This window comes from Camelus dromedarius, chromosome 23 (assembly GCF_036321535.1).
Source record: "Camelus dromedarius isolate mCamDro1 chromosome 23, mCamDro1.pat, whole genome shotgun sequence".
NCBI lineage: Eukaryota > Metazoa > Chordata > Mammalia > Artiodactyla > Camelidae > Camelus > Camelus dromedarius.
The window spans coordinates 5,664,561-5,684,746 of record NC_087458.1 but is presented as its reverse complement, the minus strand read 5'-3'; the positions used below and the strand labels follow the sequence as shown (position 1 = coordinate 5,684,746).

The window sequence follows — 20,186 nt, the reverse complement described above, 5'->3', positions numbered from 1 at the left end:
GTTGATTGTGTGGCTGTTGTTGTGAACATCAGCCACTGTGCTGGGTCCTGGGGAGGCAGAGGTGGATGACCCAGTCTGGGTCCTGGAGGACTCACCGTCCAGCTGGGGAATCAGACACATTTACAAGGCAGTAGTCACGCTCACACAGTGCTCGCTTGCTATGAGCTGCCCTAAGCACACGTTTTTTGCCTAAACTTTTAATTAAAATAGAATACATATTTTAAAACCTTTTATTTTTATTATTTTAAAAAACTTATTTATTAAAATTTTTTGGGGGGGACAGGTAATTAGGTTTATTTTATTTATTTATTTTCCTGGAGGTACTGGGGATTGAACCTAGGACCTTGTACGTGCTAAGCACGTATTCTACCACTGAGCTGTAGTCACCCTCCCCAGAATACATATTAATAAAAGCCCACAAATCATAAATATTTTGCATCTATTATTAATCCCCACAGTGATACCATAAGGTAGATTTTATTATTTTTTTAGCTGAAATCATTTAGAATTTTAAAACATTTTAAATCGTGGTACTAGACATGTGACATAAATTTACCTTCGCAACCATTTTAGGCGTCCAGGTCAGTGGTGTCAAAGGGTCAAGGGTGTTCACATTGCTGTGTAACCAGTCTCCAGCGCTGTCATCATCTGGTAACTGAAGTCTGGACCCAATAAACAATAACCGCCCCCCCCGACCATCAGCCACATTCTACTTTCAGTCTCTGAGTCTGAGTACTCCAGGTACCCCGTGTAAGTGAGACCACACCGTATTTGTCTTTTTGTGTCTGGCTTCTTTCACTTAGAATAGCACCCTCGAGTTTCATCCACGTGGTAGCACGTGTCTGAATTTCCTTCCTTTTTTAAGGCTGAATAACATTCCATTGTATGTGTAGACTCCTTTTTATTTATCCATTCATCTGTGGGTGGACACGTGGGTTATTTCCACATTTTGGCTATTGTGAATAATGCTGCTGTCAACGTGGGTGTGCCAATATCTTTTTTGAGACTCTCTTTTCAATTGTTTTGGATACATATCCAAAAGTGGAATTGCTGGATCATATGGTGATTCTGTTTTTAATTTTTTGAGGAGCTACCATCCTTTTTTCCCACAGTGGCTGCACTTTTACCTTCCCATCTGCAGTGCACAGGGGTTCCAATTTCTCCACATCCTTTCCACACTTGTTATCTTCTGTTTTTGTTGACAGTAGACATTCTAATGGGTGTGAACTGGTATCGCATTATGGTTTTGACTTGCATTTCCCTAATGATTAGTGATGCGGAGCATCTTCCCATGTGCTTACTGGTCATTTGTACGTCTTCTTTGGAGAAATGTCTATTCAAGTCCTTTGCCCAGTTTTCAATTGAGTTGTTTGTTTTTTTGTAATTGAGTTGTAGGAGTTTAGATATTCTGGATATTAATACCTCACCAGATATATGATTTGCACATATTCTCTCATATTCTGTAAGTTGAAGGTTGTTGACTCTATTTTCAACCTCTACTTAACAATTGAGGCAACTAAAGCACAGAGAGGGCAAGTAATTGGCTCAAGGTCACACAGCTATAAAGGTAAAGATATAATGAAGCCCCAAAGGCTGTAGAAACATGGAGAGAGAGGCTAATCCCTCTACTCCCACCAGGAGGCGATAATGGCCTAGGACTTGGAGAAGGGCAGGGTAAATATCTGTTGAATGCATCAAGGAAGGAGAGAGGAAAGGAGTTTTCTCAGCAGAGTCATGTTCCTGTCAGATCATGCTCTGGAGGCCGATGCTCTGGGATCCTGTGCGGGCTCGGACGCATCCACCCTGGGAAACTATGTGTGAATCACTTCACCTTTCTGGGCCTTGGCTTCCATGTGCGTAGACTGAGTGGGTTCTGTGCCCCACATTTCTGGTTAGGCTCTTAATAGTTTATGTGAGTGTGAAGTGCTTCATAACAAGAGAAATGCACCACAAATCTTCAGTGTTGGAAACCGGTTCGTCAGAGTGGCCTTTTGTTGGGTGGGGGAGGGGCTTGCTCTTGCTGAAACCCACCGAGAGCTGGGATGGGGTGGGTGATTGGCCACCTCCTCTTCTCCTCCTGGACATGAAGCACTTCTCCGAAGATCCCCTCATCCTCGACCCCCACCCCCACAGACGGGGTTCCTCTTCAGCCCAGCCTCCACAGTCATCCCAGGGAGGGCTGGAGGGTCCCTGCTGCGTTTATGCAGTGGCTCAGTGCCTCATGCATGCGGAGGGACCCCAAGGCAGCCTCCGTCTCCCTGGACACAGCGCACCCCCAGCTTCACAGAGCAGGAGAGCTGCAAAGGGATGTGGAGAGAAATCAGGAGAGAAACTGATTTAGCCCTTAGCAGCACTTGTCCCCCACTTCCTGTGCCCCCGGTCCAACCACGCACAATACAACAACAGAAACACTCCACATTTCATTACTGGGACAAGTGTTCCTAATCTATTAAGGGTCTTTGGACACTTTTTAGAAAGCAATGAAAGCTATAAAGGAATGAGATTATACACCTGCACTCAAACTGATGCGCTCAACTTCAATTCCATTTCAGGGAGGCGCAGACAAGCCACAAGGCATGGGATTAACCACAGCCATAGTGGGAAGGACTGAGGAGTGGGCATCCTGGTTGGCCAAGCCAGGGGATGCGAGCAGCCCACAAGAGGGGTCCTCACCATGCCCTCTTCCTGGCTTCTCCTTCTGGGCATCACTGTCTGGCAAATGCCTTCCTCCTTTCCTCCTCTGGTCCCCCCGCCCCCTGGAATTTCTCATTCTACACTGTGATTGCCCCATTCATCTGGTTGGGAAACCAGAGGCTGTAGCAACCCTGGAAAGGAGCAGATGCCTCCGAACAGCCTGAGGCCTCGGGCAGCTGGCCAAGTCTAGCTGCTATAAAAGGGAGCGGACACTCAGCCGGGCATATCCTCTGGCAGCTCTGTTTCGAGTAGACCTGGTAAGTGGGGCTGCCCGGTCTGCCCCACACAATGGGCTTCCCCTGGGGAGGGCCGAGGAGTGCAGCGGCCTCTCTGCGGGAGGGGAGAGAAAGCTCAGGGAGGTCTGGCCCGAGTCCAGAGCTGAAGAAGGAGCTGAGCGCTCTAGCAATTTTGGGTGAGGGCACATTTGTTTCCCAAGCCCGGCCCTTCTTGGGCAGAGGCTGGGGGCGTGGGGAGAGCCGGTGGGCTCCCGCCCCATGCTTCCCACTGGGGCCTTAGCCATCGGCTAGATTTAGTTATTTAGTTGATGAAGCCCAGGACAAAGCCACTCCCTAGGGTATGAGCCTTCCGAGCGTGCCCCTAGGCACCCCCTCCCCAGGATTCCTCATTCGCTTCTTCTTCCAGGTGGCGCAGATCCTTGGACACCATGCTGACAGATCTGGAGGGCGCCATAAACAACATCATCCAAGTCTACCACAACTACTCCTTGCTGAAGGGCAATCACCACGCCATCTACAGGGATGACTTGAAGAAACTGTTAGAGACGGAGTGTCCTCAGTTTCTGAAGGTGAGGAGGGGCTGGGTGTGGCCAGGGCTCTCTGCGCGGCTCTGAGGATGCCCTGGGTCGCCGGTCCCTGCATTGCCCTATGCAGACAGCCATGCCTTAGCTTCCCTGAGACCTTTACACTCTGGCTTCTTTCTCCCCAATTTTCACAGAAAAAGAATACAGACACCTGGTTCAAAGAGCTGGACATCAATGAGGACGGCGCAGTGAACTTCGAGGAGTTCCTCATCCTGGTGATCAAGGTGGGCCTGGCAGCCCACGAAGACATCCACAAAGACACCCACAAAGAGTAGCGGAGCTCCCACGCCCGGGGGCGGGGCCCGGGGCCTGTCCCCTTAGAGGAATAAAGTAGTTCGTACCTCAGGCCTCTCCTGGTCTCTTGCTTTTTCTCTTGCGGAAGGAGATTGCAGGGGAGAGGAGGCAGATGGAGGGAGGGTTGGAAAACCCAAACGAAAAATAAACTTGTTACTCCGCCTCCCACTCTCCGTGTGTCACGAGCCTCCAGTGCTCCCACTTGTCTGGTTTCCTCCCTGTGTTCTTCCCAAATGATTCCTGAGTCTCTTCCAGGCCCAGGATCCCGCGTTTTTGGTTCTAGGGCTTAAGGATTCTAATAAGTCCATGACACTATCGTGGGTGACTTTCCTGCTTGTTTCTGCCGATTAAAAAAAATGCACAACCTAAAAGTTGAGAGTTATATTTTATTCTGGGGACTTTCTGAGGTCGTGAGCCTGGGAAGTGGCCTCTCAGATCGCTCTAAGGGCCTGCTCCGGAGAGGTTAGGGAGGAGCCAGGATATATAGAAGTTTTTGCAACAAAGACCAGGCAGTCAGCACATTAAAAGATTACTGTCAATTAAGAAAGCTAAGTAGCTCAAGTTAAGGAACTTAGTGCTTTTTAGGTACAGAAGTCGGGGCTCATTAAAATCATTCCTTCGATATGACCTAGCATCTAGGGCCAGGGTCCTGCTCTTTCCCATCCTGAGTTCCCCCAGGGGGCACTGCTGGGGGTGGCTGCAGAGGCCCGGCTGCCTGCTTGTCTGCACCCTGAGTTCCCTCTGCTCATTGTTGGGGGTGGTGGTAGCGACTGGTGACTTGATGGCTGCAGCATCCTTTGTTTACTGATGTGGCAGGCAATATTTTTCATCCACATTTCCAAATGGGTAATATGAGGACAGGGTGATGTAAGGAAAGCTCATACTATTCTCTAAACTAAATTTTAATTTCCAGATAAATGTTTGAGATGAGACAGTGTGTGTGTGTGTGTGTGTGTGTGAGAGAGAGAGAGAGAGAGAGACAGAGACAGAGACAGAGACAGAGACAGAGAGAGAGTCTGTGTGTGGTGTGACTTTAGATGGATGCTTAGAGTCTTACATTAAGTGACAGTAATGAGACCCCTGGCCCCACACTTATAATTTCTCCTTACGAGATTTTTGGAAGCTGCCCTCTCTCTATTCCCAACTTGATTAAATAATAAAGGAATGGGCAGATAGGCCAATACATTAATAAAGCTCATCTCAAAGAATAGGGCTTTCAAGTGCGGGGGTGAATGCTCTGGTGAGCAGTAGATTACCTAAAATAACCTCCCCATCATTACTGTGGATTTCCCAAGGGGCTGGTGAGGTGGGAGGACTGAAGATGAATGGGCACCTCTCCCCAGAACCCAGCCCCCAACCTGAGTTTCCATGCTGTGCACTGGGAGATTTCCTGCCATCCCACTTAGATGATGGGGCAGTGGTGTTAGGAATGGAGAAGGGAGTAGGGAGCTGTCACCAGCATCTCTATACCAGGGTTTTAACTTGGTCTGCCAGGTATCTCTGGAACAGGATCGAAGTTGAGTGCTGTATTTTGAGTGCAAGTGTGTAAACTCATCACTCCGTGTCTTGCACCAGATTCTAAAAAAGGATCCAAAGACCCCTAAAAGGTTAAGAACGCTTGTCCTAACTGCTGGACTTCAGAAATGAAAGGTGGAGTATTTCTGTTATTGCTGTTTTGGGTGTGGTTGCACTTGGGGAGAACGGGGACATGTGCTGCTAAGGGCTGAATCAGTTTCTCTGCTACCCGCACCCCTTCACAGCTCTCCTGCTCTGTGAACCTGGGGGTGCACTGTGTCCAGGGAGATGGGGGCTGCCTTGGGGTCCCTCTGCACGCACAAGGCACCGAGCCACTGCATAAACACAGCAGGGACCCTTCAGCCGTCCCTGGGATGACTGTGGAGCCTAGGCTGAAGAGGAACCCCGTCTGTGGGGTGGGGGTGGAAGAGGAGGGGATCTTTGGAGAAGTGTTTCACTTCCAGGAAAAGAAGAGAAGGTGGCCAATTTCCCCCAGTTTCAAGAGGAGCAAGTCCCTCCCGCACCCAACAAAATGCCACTCAGATGAACTGACTCTCCTCAGTGCTGAAGATTACTCACCTCACGTCGCTGGGCTTTTTGTTTGTACGAGACTTTACTCATGTGAAATGCAAATGAACCCGGAAAAGTAACAGCTTAAACCCTTGTTCACCAACCAAGGCTCTAATTATCAGCCAGTTTTATTATGAGCTTACATATTAGTGAAAATGGTTTGGCAGCCAGCAGAGAACCAAGGCCGGGACATAACATGGGATGGGGCAGGGGTCTAGTCATCACACGTGGAGATGGGCTCCCGCTGGGCGAGTGTGTGAAGGCCTGGGGACAAAACTGCTTCCTTCTCAGTCTTCAGGAAGGATCGCTTTACCGAATCCCCAAAACAAGTGCTCCCACCTAATTCAGGAGTGTGAACAAACTCCTGGCATTGAGGAAGCGGAGCTATGCAGCTCTGAGAGGCACCTTAATAGTGAGCTGTTGGCCCAAATGTGGCCCAAGCCAAAAAGATGGGAAGGATTGGCAGGGTTCACCAAGCCCCATCTCAGGTCTCACTCAGCGTTCAGAGAGTGTAATCGGTGAACGCGCAAAAGGAGAGAGTGACCTGACTCTGCTTCTCAGTTATATATACCTTAGTGGTGATGATGATGATGGGATGTGTGTGTGTGTGTGTGTGTCAGATTCGGAGTGGAGAGCAACATACCCCAGTGAAAATGCCCTTTTGGACTTTGTGTTAATGGATTCCTTGGGGGAGATTTACCATCATTAATTGCTTTGTCTTTAGTTGAAAACTCAGAGTCTGCTTTCTCTGAGCCTGTTCAGAGGACCATGGGGAGAGTAGCCCAGAATGCCCTTTGGATGGGCCACTGGTTGTGAAGAATTGCTTTGACCCTGAGCTACCAATGGTTGATACCCGAGCTCATGGTGGACAGGGGAGGTGGCCCAGCAGGCAGTGGCAGCCTGGATGGAGAATGAGGTGGAGGTGAGAGATGCCATCCTTGGAAGGTCCATGGAGGAGGCAGGCTTACAGACTGTAGTTTACACACAAGGCTGTGTTCATTGCAGGACCTACTGGGCAGAGTCAGACAGGCCGGTGGCCTGGAGCAAGGTGATTTATTTTTCTGTTTTCTCAGCTACAAAAGAAGAACAAGGCATTGGGAAGTTGAGAAATAAGTAGTTTAGCAGGAAACCTCATGCAATGTTTGAGCCCACAAGGGAGACCTGGTCTCACCAATTGAGGCAGATCCGGCCACCGAGATTTCCGGGCCCTGTAAGGAGGATCTGGCTGAAATCTTGCTTCTCCACCCAAGGTCCTGACTTCAGCCAAGTTCCTCACAGTTGTGACAAAAGTCTTAAAAGGCATGGAGAGGATCTGGATTGGGCAACTGGTGTCTAACAGCTGAACACAGAGCTTATTCCAGTGGGAAAGACTTCCCCATACATCCTTCTGCTTGGGAACCAGAACCATTCTGGTTGGGTCCAGATACCAGCCTCTTTCTGGTTTCCTGACTTGGAAATTCAGCCGAAGTTCAAACGGGCTGCGAAGGGGAGGGAAAGCTACCAACACTCACTGGGCTTCTGCTGGGTGTCACTGTGAAAAGGGAAAAATCATCTCAGACCTGGAGAAAGACAACATGATGATTCTTAAACCTTTGATCTCATGCTCGAGTCTGTCCAAATGGAAGCAAGTCCTTGCCACTTGTTAATCTTCCGTCAGCTGGCACTTTGGGGAAATGTAACATGGTTGGCACAATATATTTGATTAACAAGACACAACACATAAAGAAGCAGGCAGTTGACAGCTGCTTGATGAGGTAATATGATTTTACAGCCCAGGAGAGATGTTAAACCCCTGACTGTAATTTTTATCACCCTGTTGAAAGTTAAGAGTCTTACACTTACCTTGAGTCTTATTTAGGCATTTCTTTCCTGACTGTCTTTATATATTCTCAAATATTCTTCCAACCTACTTTAAAAAATCTTTATTGATTCTTCCGTTACTGAATTACGGAAGAATTTTGACAGGGGCCCACTATGTTTGTTGATAAATTTGCTTTCAAGCACTAGACTTTGTAATTGTTTATCTCACTTATTTCTCATTGCAACCCCATGAGACAGGTAATTACTGTTCCATTTTGCCTATGAGAAGTTTCAGAGAAGTTAAGAAACTTGACAAAGTTTAATCATCTGGCAAGTGACGGAGCTGGGATTTGCTCTGCGTCTGTCTCCAGATGAGAAACCCTGGTTAAGGCACGAAAGTGATCTCCTCTGGCTGACTTCCATCCTGTGGGTGCAGAAGGCCTGCCCTTCCTCTGCTGGCCTTTCTCGTCTCTCCGTCTTCACCCTCTATAGGGTCTCTGCTGTCCAAGGGAGAGGAGCAGGGCCAGTAGATGCCAGAATGAACTTCTCTCTTGGGTCCCTTATTTTCTGTCCAGGACTTCACCCTGCCTTGGGCCTGAATTACTGCAAGTTTTTCTTCCTGGTATGAGCAATCCTCCAGACAATGACAGTAGAAGAGAGGATTAGCATTTTGAGTTCCCTAAGCTCTTAGGGCTTGTCCCTCCTTCTGGGCTGGGGAGACTTCTTTCCAGTCCTAGGAGTGAGGGAAATTCCCATGTGAACAATTTTCTTGTTTGCAAAATCACGATCTGAATTGGCTGCTGAGATCAGGGCATAGATCTTTAGCAACTTTTTCAAATGATCTGTACTCATCCCTCTTTCAGTGCACATAAGCCTCCTCTTCTTCCTCCTCAATGGGCCCTATTTGCAGCAGAAGGCGTGGGACTACCCAGGAGTCAAAGCCCACACAGAAGGTCTTTCTTCATCAGCCTCGCCCAGCAGGGGCTCCAGCCGGTTCAGCCTGCTCAGCATGTGCTTTGCCATGGCACATTTCCCCCCGTGCTTTCTAGAGCAGCACATCTAACCCGCATAGGATGCTCTGGATGTCTTTCCTGCTTTGGTCCTAGAACCCTCCATGATCATGTGTATCTGTTAAGACCTACTCATAATTATTGTACTTAATGGAGAAACATTAGACATTCATCTTTAACGACAGGAAGAAGACAAAGATGCCCCCATTACCGCTTCTATTTAAATCTATAGTGGAGGCCCTAGCCAGTGTTACAAGACAAGAAAAAATAAATGACAAGTGATGGGAGATCTGGAGACATTGACCAAGTAAAGCGCACGAATACCCTGCAGGGCACTCCCGTTTCTGTATTTCATTGCCTCTCGTATTTCTTCTTCTGAATAACTGCTACTCTTGTAGATTTTCAGGAATGTGTCCAGCCAAGTTGGACTTAGTTCTTCCTTTGAGGTTATCAGTGTCATTAATGGAAAACACACTGACTTGTTGGTGTCTCAGTTTTCTCAGTAGGCTGAACGGTCTTTTCCATGGCCTGCGTTGGAACTCCCTGGCTTGGAGCAGGATAGAGGGTTCCATGTTCTAGGACCCTGGAGACATCAGATACTATGAGTCCCTCTCCTCTAGGAAAAGGCTCAGAAATTTAGAAATCCACAGGGACCTAAAAGAATCATTTCTGATGCACTCTCCTTTTCTGTTATCTCTTCTGGGTCTTACAGAGAATTAACCTTTCAGTAAATTTAAAAAATGCTTGATTTTCCTTCTTTTTACTCCAGAATATTCTGCCAACTGCTCTGTGCTATCCAAGAGTTTAGAGGTATCCTGCAGGAATCCTTCAAACTCAGCCCACCTCTGCACTGACGTTTGACAGGTAACGTCACATCCATCCCCAGAAACCATACATTCAACAAAATGACAGCTGCTGTCTCAGAAAGCAGCTGACTCCAATTCCAGGGGAATCAATTGCTCCACACGGTAGATGAGAGGCTCCCAAGGAACCTCCAAATGCCACAGGTATGGTTTGATCAATCATAGTTATGTGTCTTTAATTTTTCCAGTCAGTTGCTCATGCTTCCAACATCCCCTGTAGGAGGATGCCTGGTATCTCCTCCTTGAGCCCAGGGCTCGCTCAGGCCGGTGGGGGCCAGGGGATCAATTCTGCTCTCATGAACTGGGGGACATCCAGCAGCAGCCCCTTTTGTGGTTGCTTGCGTTTGCTGTGGGAGCTGATGTTGCTGGCCAGGGCACACAATTCCCTAGAGGACACGTCTCTTGCAAGCTGCTGGGGCGCCCTGTACAGGGCCAGGCTCAGCAGCGCTCTGTGCTGGAGAACAAGCTCTGTTGTGTTAAGTCACTACTCTGACGCTCGGGCACTGTCACCGAAAGCACACAGGAAGGCTGGGTCTGGGAGACTTTCCATCCACAGCTCTTATTGCCCCCGTGTCTTCCCTGTCACTGGCACGGCCTCCCCTTTTCCTCATGGTAATCTGACTTCAGGAAGCTTTTCCTGTCTAGGAGTCTGGATAGGGCCGATGCGTCCCTCCCTCTCGCCTCATACCCCCAGGAGACTTCTTTCCCCAAATCAGCCAACAGTGCCAACAGCGCTGCTGACCAGCTGCTGACCAGGGGTCAGAGGGCAGGCATCTCAATGCCGCTGCACAGCAGAGCAGAGCAGAATTACTTCAAGACAGCGCTCTGCCTTCCCTATGCTGAAAACAGGTGAACTGCTCCCATCTCAGGCTTTAAGCCAGTGGTGTGGCGATTTGGATTTGGACACAAAATCCAAACCGGTGGCTGAGGGGCAGATCACATCCTCACTCCATGCTCACTTGCAGGGGTGTGGACCCCCCCAGCCCCTTGCTGGGGGTTGGCTCTGCTCTCTCCAGTGGGGTGCGTCTGGGGGAGTGGAGACGGCTACTGACTTCCTTTTGGATGGCTACTTCTCCCCGCGACCTGAGTTTTTGTCGCCTTCCCCTAGTGTTTCGGCAGCTGGGGCAGGGGGAGGCCCTTGTATTAACTAAGCTGAATCTTGTGTGTGTGGGAGCTCCTCAGGAGCCCCCGTCTCCTGTGCACGTTAGCCTTAGTCTCTGGAATGTTGCTACAGGCAGATTCACCGAATGGGGTCGGGTCACAAGGAAATGACCAGCTTTCCTATAGGTAAGGTGAGAGGGTGGCCATTCTCATTTTTTCAAGGCCCTTGGAGGTTGTCTCAGAAACAGTCCCCTTCCTTCAGACCTTTAGGTGACCCCATTGATTGATGCTCTGAGTGGAGCTCAAAGTCCCGCCTGGAGCCTTGGCTGCTTTCTCAGATCTGATGTTTCTCTCTTTTCCCTCTTGCTGTGACCAGAGCCTGCCCCACCCCTTCTGGAATTAGCCTCAGTGACTCCAGTCAAGCAGGAAGCCTCCAGCGCCGAGCCTCTTGTGATGGTTCCCCTGCCCTGCCCCCATGACTCAGCCTGGGCGAGCCTGCCTGGCGCACCCTTGGGCTCTGGTGTCTTCTCCAGCAGCTTCTGGAGTGCAAGATCTAGCAACGCTAATCACCTTCCCAGGTTTCTAGGAAATCCACTGGGGCCAGGTAACTCTTCATAGCTCCCCTTCTCCACTGCGGTCACTGAGGCTTTGTCTACACGGAACCCACGCGAGTCCCGTGGGGGCTCACGACCTCCTCCATCTCTTCTTTCCTCTTACAAATTTCAGCCAGGTTCCCAGTCCTGTCTGGAACGCACGCTGCCCTGAGGCTATAATGTCAACACTTGTCTACCGCACTCCTGGTATCTCGCCAGCTCCACCAACAACCCTGGGGGGTGAGTCGAGCTTTGGGGCGGCCTCCTTCCCAGCACCCTCCACCCAGGCTCTGTGGGCCAGCCCGCCTTCTCCAGGAAAATATTCTGCACCTTAAGAAACTCAGAGTCTAATGAATCATTCTTCTTCTGTTTTGTTTTAATTGAAGTATAGTCAGTTACAATGTGTCAATTTCTGGTGTACAGAAAAATGTTCCAGTCATACATATACATAAATATACTTGTTTTCATGTGCTTTTTCATTAAAGTTTATCACAAGACACTGAATACAGTTCCGTGCTACACGGAAGACATATGTTTTTTTAAATCTATTTTATATATAGTAGTTAATATTTGCAAATCTCAAACTCCCAAATTTATCCCTTCCCGCCCCCTTTCCCCTAGTAACCATAAGATTGCTTACTATGTCTGCGAGTCTGTTTCTGGTTTGTAGATGAGTTCATTAGTGTCCTCTTTCTTTTTTTAGATTCCACATATGAGTGACATCATGTGGTATTTTTCTTTCTTTTTCTGGCTCACTTCATGTACCTGGAGATCGTCATTTTAATGAATCATTCTTGAAGCAGACTTGACTACTCTGCTACCTGGTCTGGGGGCTCTCAGAGAATTTGATTATTTTTAGCAAACAAAAAGTTCTTTACTTTCTTCCTTCTTTGCTCTGTGGAATACATTACCAATAACCTGGTTTCTGTCTGGAGGACTAAAAGCCTCCTGTAGATTCTCATATGTTTTGTTTTGTTTTGTTTTGCCTTAAAATGAACTTATACACTCTCCGTAGTCTTTTCTGTATCTCAAAACAATATAGGGGGTAGGGTATAGCTCAGGTAGTAGAACACATGCTTAGCATACACAGGGTCTTTGGTTCAAACCCCAGTACCTCCTCCAAAAATAAAATAAATAAATAAACCTAATTACCTGCCCTCCCTCCCACCCCAAAACCCAATATGGAATGTATTAGTAAAGGGAGGGAAAGAAAGTCAAACAAAAAGACAGCATTCTGCCAGAGTTCTCCCAGCACAGTCTCGTCCCCTCTGAGTGGCATCCGTAAAGACAGCAGTGACTGTTATTGGTCAGTGGCGTAAAGTTTCAGTCCTGCAAGATGGAAAAGACCTGGGGGTCTGCTATGCAACACAGTGCCTACAGCTAGCGAGACGGCATTGTGCGCTGAAACTTGTGTTAAGAGAGTAGCCTCACGTTAAGTGTTCTTACCACAAAACCCAAAACCCAAACCGAAGGCACTCAAGGAAACTTTTGGAGGTGATGGCTCTGCTTACGACCTCGATTGTGGTGACACCATCCCGGGTGCTTGCATATGTCCAAACTCATTAAGCTGTACACATTAAATGTGTGCAATTTTAAAATACCAATTCTACCTCAACGAAGCTGTAAAAAAAAAAAAAAAAAGAGTTAATTTCACCAGAAAAAGAAAAAAGAAAAAGAGCAGTGACCTTGGATCGTCTCTGTTTAGGGTTTCCTAGCAGAATCACAGTCGTGGCTCAACATCAGTTCTCTAATTCCAGAGGGAGGGGCGAAGTAACCCAGGGTGCTGAGTGAGCTGAATGGCATTTCAAAATCTAACTGTGACATGATCTGTTCAGTTCAAGATAAACATACCATTCCAAGGATCTTATTTCCCGCCAATTTGCTCATTCTCCCACCTGTCCAGTTTCTCCTCTCACAGCGTCCCCATCCCTGAATTGTCCAAACACCCAGAGGTTTTCTTGTTCCATTGCTGGGATCTGGTCTTCCTCCACAGGCCGAAGGCGGAGTGGGCTGGGGTCTCACTCGGTCCTCCCCCAAGAGCAGGTGCTTCTTGTGGTTATGCAGTGTGGCCGACAAAGCCTGGCCGTGCAGTTTTAGGTACCAACTGCTAGCCCACTTCCGCGGGGCTGCCCTGCACAGGTGGTCCTGGCCCACGTCCAGGCCTCGGTGGTGCCCCCTATGGGGCTTGGGTCCTGCTCTTCTGGTTCATGTTGCCACGGTAACCGGGTTAACACGGAGCATGCAGGGGAGTCCGGGCTATTGAATGGAGGTTGACAGGCTAGACTTTAAAAGATTTTATTTCAGAGACCTTGATAGCCACTTCCCACCTTGGCGCTTGAGTAGTCATCTTCGCCCAACTTGACAGCTCTTTCTAACTGACAAGTTCAGGGATTAGGACGGGAAAGTGAGGGAAGGCACAGAAGGATTGATGTCTCACTTGCCTTTTGAAAGCCGGTCCAGTGACTAGCTTTGCATCCCAGAACAACTGAGGGAAAGGTCTCCCTCCCCACATAGGCATAAAGGATTTTTGACAAAGATATCATACAAAAAAAAGAAAGTTACAGATCAATGTCACGAACATAGGTGTAAAAATTTTCAACAAAATACTGGCAAAGTGGCTGCAACAACACATTAAAAGGATCACACAGCATGACCAATGTGGCTATACACCACATCAACAAACTGAAGCATAAAAACCACATGATCATCTCAATAAATGCAGAAAAAGCTTTTGGTAAAATTCAATATCCATTTATGACAAAAACTCTCCCGAATGCAGGCATAGAGGGAGTAAATGTCAACATGAAAAAGGCTGTATATGACAAACCCACAGCTAACATCATACTCAATGGAGAAAAGCATTTCCTGTAAGTTCAGGAACAAGACAAGGACGCCCTCTCTCACTGCTTTTCAATATGGTTTTGGAATGTTAGCAATCAGAGAAGAGAAAGAAAGAAAAGGAGTGCAAATTGTAAGGGAAGTAGTAAAACTGTCACTGTTTGCAGATGACATGACACTAAAACAGAAAACCCTAAAGACACCACCAGAAAACTACTAGAGCTTATCAATGAATTTGGTAAAGTTGCAGGATACGAAATTAATACACAGGGATACACTGCGTTTCTATACACTAGCAATAAAATATCAGAAAGAGAAATTAAAGAAGCAATTCCACTTACCACTGCATCAAAAAGAATAAAATACCCAGGAATAAACCTACTTAAGGAGGCAAAAGACCTGTACTCTGAAAACTGTAAGATGCTGATGAAAGAAATTGAAGACAATTACAAACAGATGAAAAGATACACCGTGCTCTTGGGTTAGAAGAATCAACATTGTTAATGACCATAATACCCAAGGCAATGTACGGATCCAATGCAATCTGTATCAAACTACCAACGACATTTTTCACAGAACTAGAACAAAAAATTGTTAAATTTTTATGGAAACACAAAAGGCCTCCAAATAGCCAAAACAATCTTGTGAAAGAACAGAGCTGGAGGAATCAGGCTCCCTGACTTCAGACTATACTACAAAGCTACATTAATCAAAACAGCATGGTACTGGCACAAAAACAGACATATCAATCAATGGAACAGAACAGAAAGCCCAGAAATAAACCCACGCACTCATGGTCAATTCATCTCTGACAAAGGAGGCAATAAGTGGTGCTGGGCAAACTGGACAGCTAAGTGCAAAAGACTGAAATTAGAACATTCCCTAACACCATATACAAAAATAAACTCAAAATGGATTAGACCTAAATGTAAGACCAGATACTGTAAAACTCCTAAGAAAAACTTAAGCAGAACTCCTTCTGACATAAATTGCAGCAATATTTTTTTGGATCTGTGTCCTAGAGTAATGGAAATAAAAGCAAAAATAAACAAATGGGACCTAATTAAACTTAAAAGCTTTTGCAAGGCAAAGGAAACCATAAACAAAACAAAAAGACAACCTACAGAATGGGAGAAAATACTTGTGAATAATGTGACCCACAAGGGATTAATTTCCAAAATATACAAGCAGCTCACACAGCTCAATATAAAAAAAAAAGAACAACCCAATAAAAAAAAATAGGTAGAAGATCTAAATAGACATTTCACCAAAGAAGACAGCCAGATGGCCAACAGGCACATGAAAAGATGCTCAATACCTCTAATTATTTGAGAAATGAGATCAGAACTACAATGAGGTATCACCTCACACTGGTCAGAGTGGCCGTCATCAAAAAGTCTACAAATAATAAATGCTGGAGAGGGTGTGGAGTAAAAGGAACCCTCCTACACTACTGGTAGGAATGTAGGTTGGTGCAGTCACTATGGAGAACAGTACGGAGGTTCCTTAAAAAGCTAAAAATAGACTTACCGTATGATCCAGCAATCCCACTCTTGGGCGTATATCCCGAGAAATCTCTAATTTGAAAAGATACACGCATCCCAATGTTCATAGCAACACTATTTACAATAGCCAAGACATGGAAGCAACTTAAATGTCCATCAACAGATACCAGGATAAAGAAAATGTGGTATATATACACAATGGAATACTACTCAGCACTTAGCCATAAAAAGGAATGAAATAATGCCATTTGCAGCAACATGGATGGACCAGGAGATGGTCATACTAAATGAAGTAAGTCAGACAGAAAAAGACAAATATCCTATGATATCACTTATATGTGGAATCTATTAAAAAAAAAAGAAAGAGACACAAACGATCTTATTTACAAAACAGAGACTGTCAGATGTAGAAAACAAATTTACAGTTACCAAGGGGGAAAGGGGATTGGGAAGCATAAATTGGGAGTTTGGGATTGGCAGATACAAACTATTATGTACAGAATAGATAAACAACAAGATCCTACTGCATAGCAAAGGGAAACTATATTCAGTGGCTTTCAGTAACCTGTAATGAAAATGAAAATGAATATATAAACATATATAAAGAATTGACTGTATTAGGAAAAAAACTGGAAGAAAAAGATCAGGGTCTGTTATAAGATCGTGTACAGTTACCAAAAATTACATTTTTTTTAAACAAATAGTATGAGCATGTATTATTTTTTAGAGCAAAAAGCCCACCAATTCTCATTTTAGGGAAAAATTACAATAATGGCAAAGGTTCTGAAAGCAGACAATTTGGAGGCTGACATTTAGATAAGTTACTTAACTTCTCCAAACTCATTTTCTTCATCTGCAAAATGGTCTTACCATTAGCACCCACCCTACGGGACTGTTTGGAGAACTGGGTGAGGATTTGTGTACAGCTGTGTCTGGCATGTTGTGAGTGGCCGATACATGCTCACTTTTTAAAACATACAGTTCCGGTCAAGATGGTGGAGCATTAGGACCATGAACTCGCCTCTCCTTGTGACTACAATGAAACCACAACTAAATGTTAAACAACCATCGAAAAAAGACTGGAACCTAGTGAAAAAGATCTGCAACTGGAAACATAAAGAGGGAGCCACAGCAGGACAGTTGGAGGGGTGTGCTCATGATATAATTGGGCCCCATACCCCCCATGTGGGCAACACACAAGCTGAAGAATAATTAAGTCGCAGAGGCCCTCCCACAGGAGTGAGAGCTCTGAGCCCCACATCAGGCTCCCCAGCCTGGATCCCAGCATTGGGAGGAGAAAGAGATCCCAGGACATCTGGTTTTGAAGGCCAGGGGAGCTTGGCTCTGGGAGCCCCATGGGACTGGGTGAAATGGAGACTCCATTCGCTTGAGAAGTGTACGCGGAAACTCACGTGCACCAGGTCCAAGGGCAGAGGCAGTGATTTCATAGGAACCTGGGCCAGGCCTGCCTGCTGGATTTAGAGGGTCTCCTGGGGACGTGGGGGATGGCTGCGGCTCACTTAGGGGACGTAAAACCTGGTGGTGGACATTCCTGGAGTGTTAATCTACATGAGCTTTTCTGGAGGCCGACATCTTGATTGGATCATCAGCCCCAAGACCTAGCCCCACCCAACAACCTGTGGGGAAGCCTCAGGTCAAACAACATACTGGGTGGGAACACAGCCACACCCATCAGCAGACTTCCTAAGCCACAAAGACCTCTAGACACAGCCCTACCCACCAGAGGTCCAGGACCAAGCTTCACCCAGCAGTGAGCAGGCACCAGCTCCTCCTGCCAGGAACCCTGCATAAGCCTCTAGTCCAGCCTTATCCACCAGGGGCAGGTACTAGAAATAAGAAAACAACAATCCCAAAGCCTGTGGAAGGAATCCACAGATACATAAAAGATAGATATGAGGTGGCAAAGGAATATCGCCCAGGACAAGGCATAAGGTAAAATCCCAGAAGAAGAAATAAGTGGTGAGGCGATAGATAATTTATCTAAGAAAGAGTTTAAAGTAATGACAGCCAAGATGTTCAGAGAACTCAAGAGGAGTATAGATGAGCAGAGTGAAGTTTTTAGCAAAGAGTTGGAAAATATAAAGAATACCCAGAGTTGAAGAATAAAATCATTGAAGTGAACAATATATTAGAAAGAACCAAGAATAGACTAAATGAGGCAGAAGAACAGATCAGTGAGCTAGAAGACAGATTAGTGGAAACCACTACTTCAGAACAGAAAAAAGAATAAAAAGGAATGAGGATAATATAAGATAACTCTGGGACACAAGAAGTGCTCTAATATTCGCATTACAGGGGCCCAGAAAGAGAAGAGAGAGAGAAAGGACCTAAGAAAATTTTTGGAGAGATAATAACCAAAAACTTCCCCAACCTGGGAAAGGGAAAAGTCACCCAAGTCCAGGAAGCACAGAAAGTACCACAGAGGATCGACCCAAAGAGGAACCAAGGCACATAGCAATCAAATTGACAAAAATTAAGGATAAGGAGAAAATATTAAAATTAGCAAGAGAAAAGCAACAAATAATATACAAGGGAACTCCCATAAGGTTATCAGCTGATTTTCCAGCAGAAACTCTACAGGCCAGAAGGGAGTGGCACGATATATTTAAAGTGTTAAAAGGGGGAAATTTACAACCAAGTATACTCTATCCAGCAAGGCTCTCATTCAGACTTGATGGAGAAATCAAAAGCTTTACGGATAAACAAAAGCCAAAAGATTTCAGCACCACCAAACCAGCTTTACAACAAATGTTAAAGGACCTTCTCTAGTCATCAAACACTAAGAAAACAGAACAAAAAGAAAGAGAGAGAGAAAAAAAAAAAGAGGCCTACAGAAGATTGCTTTGGCTGTTCGGGGTCTTTTGTGGTTCCTTATAAATTTTGGAATTGTTTGTTCTAGTTCTGTGAGGAATATTGCGAATATTTTGACGGGGGTTGCATTGGATCTGTGGATTGCTTTGGGTAGTGTGGTCATTTTGATAGTGTTGATTCTTCCAATCCAAGAGCACAAGAAATCTTTCCATTTCTTTGTGTCATTTTGATTTTCAGAGTATAGGGAACCTACTTGGTTAAGCTTATTCCTAGGTATTTTGTTGTTTTTGATGTAATGGAAATGTCTCTGCCAGTTATAAAATTCTGGTTTTTGAAGTGAAAAAAAAAAAGTGAATGAAGAGAGGCAAATGGCAAAATATCCTCCTTTTTTATGGGTGAGTTGTATTCCATCACATATATATATGCTGCATCATCTTTATCTATTCAACTATTGATGTGCACTTAGGATGCTTCCATATCTTGGCAATTATAAATAATGTTGCTGTTAATAGCAGGGTGTATGTATCTTTTTGAGTTAATTCTTATTTTGTGATTGGCTTTATTCCTTTGATAACTATGTAAGTTTAAAAAGCTAAAAAGCTCTAGAAACAATGAACAGTTCATAATATGTAAATTAAAAAATATATGTGCAGCAAAAAAAAAAAAAAGACCTATCAAGCCATGAAAGACATGGAAGAAACTTAAAAGACATATTACTAAATGAAAGAAGCCAGTCTGAAAAGGCTACAAACTGTATGATTCCAACCAAATGACATTCTGGAAAAGGCACAGCTATAGAAACAATAAAAAGATCGTGGTTTCCAGGGGTTTGGGGAGAGGGAGGGATGGATGAACAGATGGAGCACAAGGGATTTTTAGGGCAATGAAATTATTCTGTATGATACTGTAGTGGTGGCTACATGCCATTATGCATTTGTCAAAACCCATAGAATGTACAACATCAAGGGTGAACCCTAATGTAAACTATGGACTTTGGTTGATAATAATGTGCCCATGTTGGTTCATCGATTGTACCAAATATGCCACACTGATGAGTGGTGTTGAGGGTAGGGGAGTATATATGTATGGGTGGGGAGGGCTATGTGGGAACTCTGTATTTTCTGCTCAATTCTGTTGTGAACTTGAAACTGCTCTAAAAAAATCAAGTCTATTAAGAAAAATAAAGACTTTATTTTTATTTTATTAATTTTTTTTTGTTTTTTACTGGGGAGAAGTAATTAGGTTAACATTTATTTACTTGTTTTTTAGGGGAGGTACTGGGGATTGAACCTAGGGCCTTGTGTATGCTAAGCATGCGCTTTACCACTTGAGCTATATACCCTCCCCCTTGTTTTAGAGCAGTTTTAGAATTATGGAAAAATTGAGGGAGAGTATAGCTCAGTGGTAGAGTGCGTGCTTAGCATGCACGAGGTCCTAGGTTCAATCCCCAGTACCTAATTACCCACCCCTCATCCCAGAAAAATATCATTAATAGGTAAACAACAAGGTCCTGCTGTAGAGCACAGGGAACTATATTCAATGTCTTGTAATATCCTGTAATGAAAACATCGTCTCCCCTGTTATGAACGCCCTACATTCATGTGGTACATTTGTTACAGGTAGTGAACCGCTCTTGCCACATTATTATCAACTAAATGCCATACTCTATGTTCAGATTTCCCGTTTTAAACCAATGTCCTTTTTCTGTTCCAGGATTCCATGTCCACTTGGATTGCTTTTATTATTATTAT

The 20,186-nt window shown here is 45.4% G+C and overlaps 1 protein-coding gene across 1 annotated transcript; it reads left to right on the top strand.

Annotated features, from left to right (window-relative positions):
- The first annotated feature begins 2,801 nt into the window (after positions 1 to 2,801).
- Positions 2,802 to 3,859, top strand: S100A8 (S100 calcium binding protein A8). The gene is made up of 3 exons (XM_010980653.3): positions 2,802 to 2,951; positions 3,337 to 3,499; positions 3,649 to 3,859. Exons 2-3 carry the CDS (start codon positions 3,359 to 3,361, stop codon positions 3,787 to 3,789), a joined length of 282 nt encoding a protein of 93 aa, XP_010978955.1. The 5' UTR covers positions 2,802 to 2,951; positions 3,337 to 3,358; the 3' UTR covers positions 3,790 to 3,859.
- Positions 3,860 to 20,186: the final 16,327 nt, after the last annotated feature.